Below are 12,201 nucleotides of genomic sequence, written 5' to 3'. Positions count from 1 at the left end.
AAAAATTAAAGTTATTCATTCGTTTCCCGTCACAGTTTAAATCACATTGTTTTAATTTACGTTATGAGCCCAGACCCATAAAAAATCTGGTTATAAAAAAGATAAAGTGAATTTATTGCTTGAATTATCAGTTTGATGAACAATATTTTTGTTAACAGTATTCTTAAAGTTTACTTGTTTTTATTGCCCTTTTAGGCAGACGAGCGTACGGCCCACCTGATGGTGAGTGGTTACCGTCGCCCATGGACTTCAGCAATGCCAGGGACAGAGCCAAGCCGTTGCCTACCGCTTAATACCACAAGCCTGTTTTAAAGAACGACATGTCATAGCGCTCGGGAAAAACTGCGGAGGGGAGCTCATTCCATAGCCGGATGGTACGTGGCAAAAAGACCTCTGGGAACGCACTGTGGATGAACGCAGCGGTTCCAGATAATATGGATGAACTCTGCTCCGAAACTTATTTTACTTATCTTTGACGTCTAGACGTTTCTAAGCGAAGGTGGCGTCAGTTGTTTTATGGACATGAGATTATTTCTTGACTGTTCACGTGCGTATTGGTGTTCAGGTATAGCGGCCCAGGAAGGTCACGAGGAGTGCGTCCTGTATTTGCTGCAGTATGGCGCTGATCCCCAGCAGACCGACCACTGTGGTGAGTTACTATTGTCATAATTGTCACAATTTCTTGTTTAATTTGTTCAATTATTTTACTTTATTTTAATACGATATACTTTTTTTCGTACCTATAATACTTTATCTGCAAAAAAAAGGTGGCAACCCTAGTTGTAGATCTCTATAGGGCTCCGGTAACCACTAGGTGGTGCTGTAAAACAGAAGGTGGGCTGTGAGTTCGTCCACCCATCTATGCAATAAAAAATTAAAATTGAAAAGAATTTCATTATTTTGGTATCTAACCGAATATCCTTTGTAAACGCCTCCTGAAATTGACTAATAAAAAAGTAAAATAGACCTTATTACAACTATGCCTAAAGTATGTTCTCATTTTGTCACGTACGGATAGTATCCTCTATAAGCTCTTATATGTAAATTACCACTCTACATTCACGTGTTATTATAAAAATCGACTCTTAGAGCTGATATATCAAGATGGATAGCATTTATGTTGTCGATGTCTATGGGCTCTGGTAACCACTTAATATCAGATCGAGAGCAGGTCCAACTATTTTAGCAATTATAAAAAAACCTTTAGGCTCACAATTGTCGAATTAGGACGCTTATAGGCTGATGATGCTAATTAAAGCAGTGTTCATAAGAGCTAATTACGCTTGAAGGTCGGACGCCTGCGAAAGTCGCCTGGCGGGCGGGCCACGCGAACATATGTCGCTTGTTGGAACGGTGGCCGACGGTCAGCGAACAGCTACCACCGACGGCGCCGCCGCTGGCCGCCAGAACGCCCAGTGCTGGTAAGTCGCCTCTCCAATGAGGTGTGTTGTTGTATCTGACCACTGTCCTACCATGACTCGAGCTTGAACAGGTTGGATGTATGGAATGTCGTTGGGTCCCTTCCAATTACATCATGTGTAGCTGACTTTATTTATCATCAGTCTTTTGGAAATACTAGGAACAAACACAAGCTAACACAGGCCTAAGCTTAGCATAGTTATTATGGAGCCACGTCCTTACGGATCCATCAGATCCAATAACTCTTGTATTAGATGCCTTCAGCTCTAACACTGGGAGCAGGCTCTAGGGACCCCGGTAACCGTACGTGTCTAACACGGCAAAGAGGTCGACGTGCAACCTAACCCATGCATCAGCCCGCTGAGTTTCTCGCCGGATCTTCTCAGCGGGTCCCGATTCCGATCCGGTAGTAGATTCATTCGCGAAGCAGCTACTCTTGAGTTGTTAGGTCTTCTTTGGAGGCGCTCGGGCAGCTGTTAGTAAATCCCACCCCTCCTTGCTCGCCCACTTGTCCACTGCAGAAACTGGAAAGGCCTCCGGGCCATCCGGGACAAAGCCGTCTGTTATCTATGGGTGAAATTATGGATAGGCCGGTTTTGCATCAAAATTTATTACTGTTAAATAAATTGCAATATACATAATTATAAGGAATAATTATGAAAAATTGTGGGCTAGGCCACTTTTGCGCTGACGGCCTCAATCGGTCTCAGGTGCAATCGATATTCGATCGATCGATTTCGAATCGATTCAGTAATCGACAACATCCTGAAATTAGAAAACTAATAATACAAGTTATATTTGAATGTAGTTGCTTCAATCACGCAGGCTCACCGGAGTTCAAACGCCGCAGCGTCCATAGTTCGAACTCGACCAAATCCTCGTCGAACCTGACCGGGGGCTCGCACCCGTCGCACGAGCCCGAGCCGCCCGCGGAGCCCCACGACAAGGTGAGCGCGCAGCCGGACCCGCCGACTGGACCAAACTCTCCAATGAACCACGTGCCCAATACAAGCTCACTAATGACTTCCATGGCGAAGGAATGACGTCATGTAACAGGAATCGATAGAAGTCGTCGTGGCCTAAAAGATAAGACGTCCGGTGCATTCGCATCTAGCGATGCCACGGTGTTCGAATCACGCAGGCGGGTACCAATTTTTCTAATGAAATACATACTAAACAAATGTTCACGATTGATGGAACGGTGAAAGGTTCCACGGTGAAGGAATAACATCGTGTAATAAAAATGAAACCCGCAAAATTATAATTTGCGTAATTACTGGTGATAGGTACCTCTTGTGAGTCCGCACGGGTAGGTACCACCACCCTGCCTATTTCTGTTGTGAGGCAGTAATGCGTTTCGGTTTGAAGGGCGGGGCAGCCGTTGTAACTATACTGAGACCTTAGAACTTATATCTCAAGGTGGGTGGCGCATTTATGTTGTAGATCTCTATGGGCTGTATATGGGCAGTAACCACTTAACACCAAGTGCGCTGTGAGCTCGTCCGCCCATCTAAGCAATAAAAAAAAAAAAAAACTATGCAGTATTGAGAAATAGACGTCGAGGTTCGACTTGAGTGACGTGGTTTCGTGATATTTGCGGTTTCCGTGTGCGTGTACGTGTGTGCGTGAGTGTAAACAAGTTGTTACTAATGTATCGTGTGCGCCCCCGGTGTGGCAGGGCCGCGCGAGTCTGTCGTTCGCGCAGCAAGTGGCGCGCTGCGGGCGGCCGCGCCGCGGGCGCGAGCGGGACAGCACGATACCGGAGCACGCGGCTGCCGAGGACGACGCCAAGCTGAGGTCGGTGCTCGTGACGTTACGCACGCTACCGCCCCGCGTGACGACGTTGAACCATGAAACGATTTACAAAATATGGAAAACTAATCTTCATGTCCTCGTCACGCTGTAGGGGGGTCGGCGCGTGGTCCCCTTAGTCCACTCAGTGTGCTCAGTGCGAGTTTTTTAACGTTCTCGATCAAGTCAAATCCATATAGTATTTATATTCATTCTCCTTCCCTTCTCCCAGTCACCTGGGGTCGGCTTAACATGTTTTCCATACTTTTCTATCATACCCCTCTTACACATATCGTCTTTCACGCAATCCATCCATTTCATCTTAGCTCTACCTCTTCCCAGAAGGGGAAGACCGAAGCGGGGAGTGACTGATTTAAAATCACTCATCAAAAATGTACTGGACACTTTACAGGAGTTACATAGCGCACGAGCGAGACGCCGAGCTCCGCGGTTACGTGTGCGAGCGGGACAGGCGGCGCGACGCTCGCCACGGGTGCGAGCGGGACAGCACGAGCCCGCTGTACGCGTCGCCGCCGCGGAGTCCCACCAGCGACATCTGCAGCCCTACACAACCTACTGTAGCTTTTGGTGAGCTCTCTGTCTCTTTCTCACACCTTCATTTTTACGGTGGGTCACGATTCCGATCCATTGGTAGGTTCAGCGAAGCACTGTTTTTGCTAGGGCTAGCAAATTCTCGCAGGTTGAGCCTGTGAGCTCACCTACCCGCCTCATAGGCTACCAGTGAATAGAGAGGTGAAAAACAGTAAATCGTACTGTTATCCGTCTACTGAACCCTAAGTAGATGACACAGCCCTCGGTCATACATTACGATATCTATGCCTTTTCAGCAGTCTCATGAGTAAATTCACAAACAGCCCGCGTTTCAGTTAGTCTAGTCTCAGCTCTCGCGTCAATCGGTTGCTTAAGGGGTGTCCCTTCCTCTTTGTGATACATATTATATAAATCAATAAACTTTAATTCAATATAATTTCTTTTTTAAAACGATTTCGGAGAGGGACCTTATAACAGTGCGCTTACGTAAAATTTTAAGCCAAGTGTAAATGTCTAACCACTTTAGTTTGTATTCGAAATGGCGACTCGCGTGAATGGAGTTCCGTCTCGAATACCCAAAGCGTTGACTCCAGCTGTTTGTCGACTATCGTCCCGGGGGATCCCCGGTGGCGTGTGCGACTTGCTTCGAATCTAACGTAACCAAATAAGAGTCATGTTTGCTTGGCAGGATCCCAGCCGCCGAGCCTGTCGACCGTCCAGCCCGGGCTCGCGGACCCTCACTTCAACAGAGACACGCACATGAGGATCATACTGGGCAGGGACAGCAAACCGGCTCACGATAAAAACGACAGGTGACATTTTTGAAGTGAAACTTCTTTAGAATCGTTGTGATTTCAAACTCGATGAAACGAAAAAATAAGTCCATAGAGACACAAACACATAAATGTATAGGATTCAGCCGCCGAGAGAATGAGATAGAACACATTAGACGTTCTCGGTCTCCTCTTTGCGCGACTCTTCGTAGCATCCCCACTATCGTCTACTAAACATTGTCCATATGTATGCTCCTGTGTAGTGGGATAGTCAGTATATTTATATCTATATCTTATTTATAAGTTTCACTTCTACCGTGGGTGACTTGCACACACACACACACTTTTTAATTAATTTTTAAGGGATTTTATGACCTGGTAAGGAAGATCTTTAGGTCAAGTCTTATTGTAATGAACTTTTTTATATGAAAAATTATATGAAATGAAATAAAGCTGATTAATATGAAGCATGGCATGAAATGAAAACGAAATAAGATGATATGGGATGAAATATAATCTCAGCAAAATGGTGGTCATTTATTGAGACTTTTTCAGTGGACTTTTTGGAGGATCCCGAGAAGTTACGTTCATTACGGCTTTGTTTCATTTTCCCACATTTGTGCACTTTCACAGTTATACTAAACAGTTAATAAACCACCGCTATTACGCATTTATACCTGAAGAAATATTAAATAGACAAAATAAAACAAATCACACAACTTTACTCCTCGCATTCCCGCCAAAAACTCATTAATAGGTGACATATATACATATATTATTGCAACTATTAACTGCGACCCTCGACTGGGGGTGTATTGGAAATTTCTCAGATACTACCTTGATTTTTATCAGTAAAACTTCGAGATGGGTGATACGCGAAGCGACTCCAGCTGGTCTGCTAATTTTTTTATTGCCCTTGTAGGCAGACGAGCATACAGCCCACTTGATGGTGAGTGGTCACCGTCGCCCATGGGCTTCAGCAATGTCAGGGGCAGAGCCAAGCCGCTGCCTACCGTATCTGCTCGTAAGCCCCTACCCTCAAATCAATGTAAATAAACATGAGCTTATGTTTGTCTTCTGCGCGTTTCTGTAGCTATAGAGACGATTTTGATGATCGTACAATAAGTACAATTGTAGGTTCCGCTTCGGGGATAGTTCGCGTCATAGTACCGTCAACGCACGATAGATGGCGCGTCAGGAATTTTAATAAATCGATGGTTTTCGTACAAATAGTGATAGTGCGAGTGATAGGAAAGTGTTTTTTAAACGGTCCACCCCAGTGTACAGAGGTTAGATGAAAGGGGGACCGTGAGTGCGGGGGCCGCCCTACCCTTAAAACCGGACTGCCTCACAGCAGATACAGGGGGGCGGTGGTACCTTTACCATCGCACCGCCCGCCACCGGAGTAGAGTTCATCTATACTACCTGGAGCCACTGCGTTCATCCACAGCGCGTTTCCAGAGATCATTTTTGCCACGTAACATCCGGCTTTGGTCGGTTCGGTGTTTCCCGAGCGCTATGACATGTCCTTCTTAAAACGAGGCTTGTGGAGATTACTTAACGGTTGGCAGCGGCTTGACTCTGCCCCTGACATTGCTGAAGTCCATGGGCGATGGTAACCATTTACCATTAGGTGGGCCGTAAGCTTTTTTTAGTTGAACTTTTCAATTAATTTTACTCCATTCAAACAGCTGAAGGAGTTTTTTTTCGTTATGATTTTTTTTTCCAAATTTTAAACTTCAAATGGCTCGCGTGTAAAGTTGCAAAAATGTCGCTTAAAGCAAATAGCCCTTCGCGATATGTATATAAGTATATATCGGTATTTGTATATAAGTATATATCGGTGCAGGAGTCGTACTCCACCACCGAGTCAGATACTAATAATTTGGTGTTTCGAGAACGATTTGGGATTGTTAGTTCTTTCATTAACATGTCAACTGTCATGTAGGTCACCGGTGCCCTACGCGGCGCACTGAAGTAATTATGTCGACTTCTCTCTTCGATCTTCTTACTGAGGCGTCGGAATATCTAGTAGACTCTGAGAAAGTCGAATCCGAATGATACTAAAAATGAATCTATTTCTAAACGACCTAAAAGACTAAAACATTAACAGACAAAAAAGACTATCCAGGCGCTTTAGTAACAGAAATCGACATAATTACTTGAGTGCGCCGCGTAGGACACCGGTGACCTACATGTCAGTTTAAGGGTTAACATTGTCATTGACTGTGTAATGTGCGATCAATATTCGACCCTATATCTAAAGCGATAAAGTTTGTTTTCGTTTCAATTAACTCAAATAACATTTGATATAAATGATATAGTGCATTGTGGACGACGAAAGGAAGGCTAGCCTGCAACAAGTTATTCGGGAGTATCGAGAGAACGAGAGGCAGGATATTAAAGAAAACGTGAGTGAGAGAGACAGTTATAGATTCCAGCGTCTCGCTTCCAAATGTGACATTACACTTTAATTTGGCTTAAAGTTTTTTTAAGTAAAACTATAATTTGCGTGATTACTGGTGATAGGAACTCTTGTTAGTCCGTGCGGGTAGGTACCACCGCCCTGCCTATTCCTGCCATGAAGCAGTAATGCGTTTCGGTTGGAAAGGTTCCTGGGTATATCGTTACGGAAATCAATTTTATTTTATTTATTGCTTAGATGGCTTGAAGAGCTCACAGCCCACCTGGTGTTAAGTGGTTACTGAAGCCCATAGACATTTACATTTACCCACCTTGAGATATAAGTTATAAGGTCTCAGTATAGTTACAACGGCGGTCCGTTTTATTTGGTATATCAGCATCAACAGATCGATGTTTTTAATTGAACTTCAGTTAAGTTTACTCCGTTCAAATATTAGAAGTTTTTTTATATATTTTTTCCAAATTTTGAACTGTATATAGCTCTTGTGTAATGTTGCAAAAATGTCGCTTTCAACCCCTTATATATTATTATATATTTTTTTAATGGGATCATATACCTAGCAGGTATGTGCTCATGGCCCATTTGCGGCTAACTCAACCTATAGACATCGCGACCTCAAGCCCGCACGGATTCGAAGTCTTACGGTGACCTCACGAATTATACAATTATAATAGATAAATGTCACATTTGAGTTGAGGCAGTTTGAGTCGCGGCCTGGGTTCGTTTTTGTCGGCTGAAGGATGCACGTTTGCGTTGTGATCAGAATGACACTGTCATTGTCATAAGACACGTCATTGCAATGCGCTGACGCCACTACCATTTCATACAACTTTATAATTTAAACATCATCCATCCATATTTCTAGCAAATCCCTACAGTACAGGGCGATAAATACCGACCTGTGGAAAGAGATAATCAGCTTTGTAGAGCTTTGTCTCTGTCGCACGAAACGCTAACAGTGCGACCATACCTTACATACATACCTTACTGAACAACGACTGACAAACGTCATATCGATCGTAAGCTGCCAGAACCTCCCAACTCACATTTTTTATTGAAATTGTTTTTTTGGTTTAATATAGCAAAAAAACAATTTATTTCTACATCAAAAACAAATTCAATAAATAATAGCTTTATATCATAATATTAGAAATTGTTACTTTTATTTGTATTTTTCAAAGAGTATATTATTTAAAAAATGTAATTTGTTTTCTTTTTTAAGAACTTACACTAATAAGAAATAACATCTTATTTGTGTTTTTTTTGCCAATAATATTTTGTGGAAATACCTTGTAACTTACATCCCTAAAGGAATGTGATTTGAGTATTTTGGTCTTAACAATGTAAATCTTGGAAAAACTTAGGTTCATAATATTTTTTATTTATTTTCTTATTTCATTGATGTTTGGACGAGCTCACAGCCCACCTGGGGTTCAGGGGTTACCGGAGCCCATAGACATCTACAACGTAATCTTGCGGATTTGATTTTTATTACACGATGTTATTCTTTCACCGTGGAATTCAATCGTGAACATTTGTTGAGTACGTAGTTCATTAGAAAAATTAGTACCCGCCTGCAGGATTCGAAACTATTCGTCTTATCCTTTAGGCCACGACGACTTCACGGCAAAATACCATTCGTTTTTTGTTAACATTTTAGTTTCTATGGTTTTCTGTAAACTTGCAAAGCACTTAGGATGTATTGACAGCTTACGGTCGAAATAGGTAGCGTGCGACAGAGACAGCGCTCTACGAAGTCAAAAGATTGTCTCTTTCTAAACGACGATGTGCGGCATTTATCGCCATGTATTGAACCAGCGCTTCTGGTGGGGCTGTGACCTCTAACCAATCAGTAGAACCAGTCCCATCACACTTAAAGCAATATGCTTACTCAATATGTTACCAGAGTTCGAAGTCTTTGGATAATATGTCAGAATTGATCCAAACTCAAACTGGAACTAATGACTATTTAGCTTCATATATAGGCAGATCATTGATTCACCCCACCAATCATAAATGGGCAGATCAGTGGCATTTTGATTCGGCCCCCTAACAGCTGCTTAACATTAGACCGTTGCTGTGATGGTCAAGTGGTTAGTTAACTTGACTGACTAATGTATACATACTGACCAGTTCGATTCCCGATCGAAGTCTCTACATCGGTCTGGTTTTCTCGTTCCTCAAAATGGACTTGGATTTGTCTCCAATCGACTCTGATGACTTAAGCCTTTACAGAATAGAACATTACAAACAGATTAGTGCATATTTCCGGTCTGTGCTTATCAGTCACATTTCGCGCAGTTTGCAAGGACCATTACGAACATATTTGTATGGTATCCTTTGAGGTTCTAATTTAACTAGTTGCGTGATGATCTTAATTCGCCTCCTCATCGCCCATTTTAATAACAAACAATAATAAAAAAGCTTTTTGTTCAAACGCATCTAAGCTAAGCTCTATCTAACGACTGGCTTTTGTTATAAGTTTGAGGTTTTAGAGAGAGAACCATTTAATTTTGGGTTAGATATGAAACTTGTTTGCGTGGATATTTGGTTTTTGGGTCTAACAAATCTTAAACTCTAACCGGATATGGTATGGTAGACTGGAAGCTAAGGTCTTGGTTGAAAAAACGACTCGCGTTAAATACATATTATTATATACATGTAAAAAAAAACCTTTTTTATGCAATTTTTATATAAAACCTTGTTAGTATTTTAAAAAAAAGATTTTTCTTATATACATAGATTGAACTCTCTGTCATTGAGTAACAAGATGAGTTCAGTTTTATTGAATTCAAGAATACTTTGTTAATAATAATTTGTGGAAACAAAAGGCTTTAAATGTTGTTTTCTTAATATTTGACAGAAACGCAATTAAGTATTTTATTATTGTTTAACCACTTTTGGAATATTCCATGTCATTATATAGATAATAAACCCACAGACAAGGTGCAAACAAATTTGTTCATCACACAATGTTTGCCTGATGTGGGAATCGAACCTACGACCCTCGGCGCAACGATCAAGGGCGCTAACAACTGCACCACTGAATCAGTCGTCAGTCAGCCAATAATATAATGGCAACAAACAAAAACGTGAAATTGAGCCGTAAAAATAGTGTTCATTAGGTCCATAATGTGTTAGCACTGATAAAAACCTTAGCTTCGGGTCGCTTAAATAATTAAAGAGGTGTAGCTTAATCAAGACCTTTTTTGCTGATACGCTATATTATGGTGACGGCACGTGTTCTTGAAGGGCTTGTGTGAAAACTTAACAAAAGCACGCTTGAGTAATTAAAGGTTATTAACTAATGTTTTATTTATATCGTGTCGATACTGGTCAGTCAGGTCACACATTAAACACGTGGCAACACTAGTCGTTGTAGTTGTATTTTTTTTTGTTGTTGCTTAGTTGGGTGGACGAGCTCACGACCCACCTGGTGTTAAGTGGTTACCTGAGCCCATAGACAACGTAAACCATAAACGTCTACAACGTAAATGCCGCCACCCACCTTGAGATACAAGTTCTAAGATCTCAGTATAGTTACAACGGCTGCCCCACCCTTCGAATCGAAACGCATTACTGATTCACGGCAGAAATACGCAGGGCGGTTGTACCTAACGTATATTACAAATATTCTGGTCTCACTCAGCATTTTCTCGTTGCTGGATATGATCTGTGTGGTTAGTGAGAGTTATTTAACTTCTCTATATCATAAATATTAACTCAAATTTGTATGGAGTTGGAACAGCGTCCCTAGCGGTAAACGAAAGGAAGCCGTTTCAACTCCATACAAATTTGAGTTAACTTTTACACTATCGAGAACGTTTAAAAACTGGCACTAAGCACACTGACGTGTTCATTTGTAAGGTTAACCAGAGACTGCAGTCTCTAAGTGACGCAAACACCTCGTAACCCTGGAAGGTTAGTGGTAGGCAGCGGCTTGTCTCTGCCCCTGGCATTGCTGAAGTTCATGGGCGACGGTAACCACTCACCATCAGGTGGGCCGTATGCTCGCCTGCCTACACGGGCAATAAAAAAAGTCATTGAATTAAAAGCAGATTTTTAAATTGACCTAAAAAATTTTTAAGAAAACAACGTCACCAGAAGATATTGTGACATTGTGAAGACAATCGAAATAAAGTCCTGGTCCTAGGAGGATGCTGATGGGACAACACACCCAGTAATATCGATAAAGAACCCGATTATTTTGTTAAATTCTCATCCAGTCTTAAGTTACCTGAGCCAACGGTCAGGTCCGTTAAGATGTCAGTTAACTAGTTACCGGAGCCCGTAAATGTCAACAACGTAGATTCCGCCACCCATTTTGAGATAATATGAGTTCTAATGCTCAGTTTTACAGTACAACGGCTGCCCCACCCTTTAGATTGAAACGCGTTCGCGGCAGATTTAGGCAGGATGATGGTACCTACCAGTGCGCGCTAATAAGACTGCCCACTACCAGTAAGAGTGGGATCAAGCACTTTTTGCGATTTTTTGGGATCATTTGGGACCTCAATTGCGTCTCTCAAAGCGACAAGGTCCTGGTTTCCAAAAGCACAAGCTTTGGTGTTGTATTGAAACAAACGTTACGTAGAGTAGATTCGTTTGGTCCGATGCTACATTCGAATCTCCTAAAACCCACGAGGCTGCGAAGTGAGAAGCTGCTTTTTAACCACACGCCCACATATACTTTGATGACATCTTATTTACGTCATCGCTTTCATTTACTTTTTCGCTTCGGAAGATCGTTTGGGTGCTTTGGTTTGGTGCAGACTTTAAAAGCTGTCGTCTACGCGACATCGTCCACGTGTAGTAAACTGTGGTCTTTCGACAGGATTTTCGGGCCTTTGAAATGATGCTCTATTCCCACACGATAAGGTCCTAAGTCTGTCGCTTCATCAAACTCACGGCGGACTATCTTTAATTTTCTGTTCACAGCAAGAACAAAAGAAATGGAATCGTCACGAATCCAGCGATGAGATTGGTGGCGAACGTCAGGAATGGACTCGGTAAGCGCATGCGAATAATGATCTTAATGCACATCTAAATAAAGTAGCTTTTCTCCTATTTTCCTTTAATTTTCCGATGGGCCATTGAAATAGAGTAAAAGCCTTTTATTCGCGCTTCGTTTGTCCAAAATTTAACTGTTCGCGAATCGATTAATCGCGGAAGCCTTTCAGTCGAGTGTGGGTGTGCCGGAGGAATTGATGTATGGAATGGTCACCCCACGAACGGGTCTTA

The 12,201-nt window shown here is 42.3% G+C and overlaps 1 protein-coding gene across 3 annotated transcripts in view; it reads left to right on the top strand.

Moving 5' to 3' along the window:
- Positions 1-12,201, top strand: part of LOC101746475 (ankyrin repeat domain-containing protein 50) — a 73,994-nt gene that overhangs the window by 56,633 nt on the left and 5,160 nt on the right. For 2 of the 3 annotated variants that reach the window (XM_062675402.1, XM_038019577.2), the window contains exons 32-39: positions 566-649; positions 1,290-1,421; positions 2,245-2,366; positions 3,098-3,216; positions 3,623-3,798; positions 4,451-4,574; positions 6,860-6,946; positions 11,899-11,969. In XM_062675402.1, the coding sequence (XP_062531386.1) occupies positions 566-649; positions 1,290-1,421; positions 2,245-2,366; positions 3,098-3,216; positions 3,623-3,798; positions 4,451-4,574; positions 6,860-6,946; positions 11,899-11,969 (915 nt within the window). The remainder of the gene's footprint in view (positions 1-565; positions 650-1,289; positions 1,422-2,244; positions 2,367-3,097; positions 3,217-3,622; positions 3,799-4,450; positions 4,575-6,859; positions 6,947-11,898; positions 11,970-12,201) is intronic. The other variant, XM_062675403.1, reaches the window with a different exon arrangement.

Source organism: Bombyx mori, chromosome 23 (assembly GCF_030269925.1).
Source record: "Bombyx mori chromosome 23, ASM3026992v2".
NCBI lineage: Eukaryota > Metazoa > Arthropoda > Insecta > Lepidoptera > Bombycidae > Bombyx > Bombyx mori.
The sequence above is the reverse complement of the archived record's forward strand: the minus strand, read 5'-3'. Positions and strand labels throughout refer to the sequence as shown.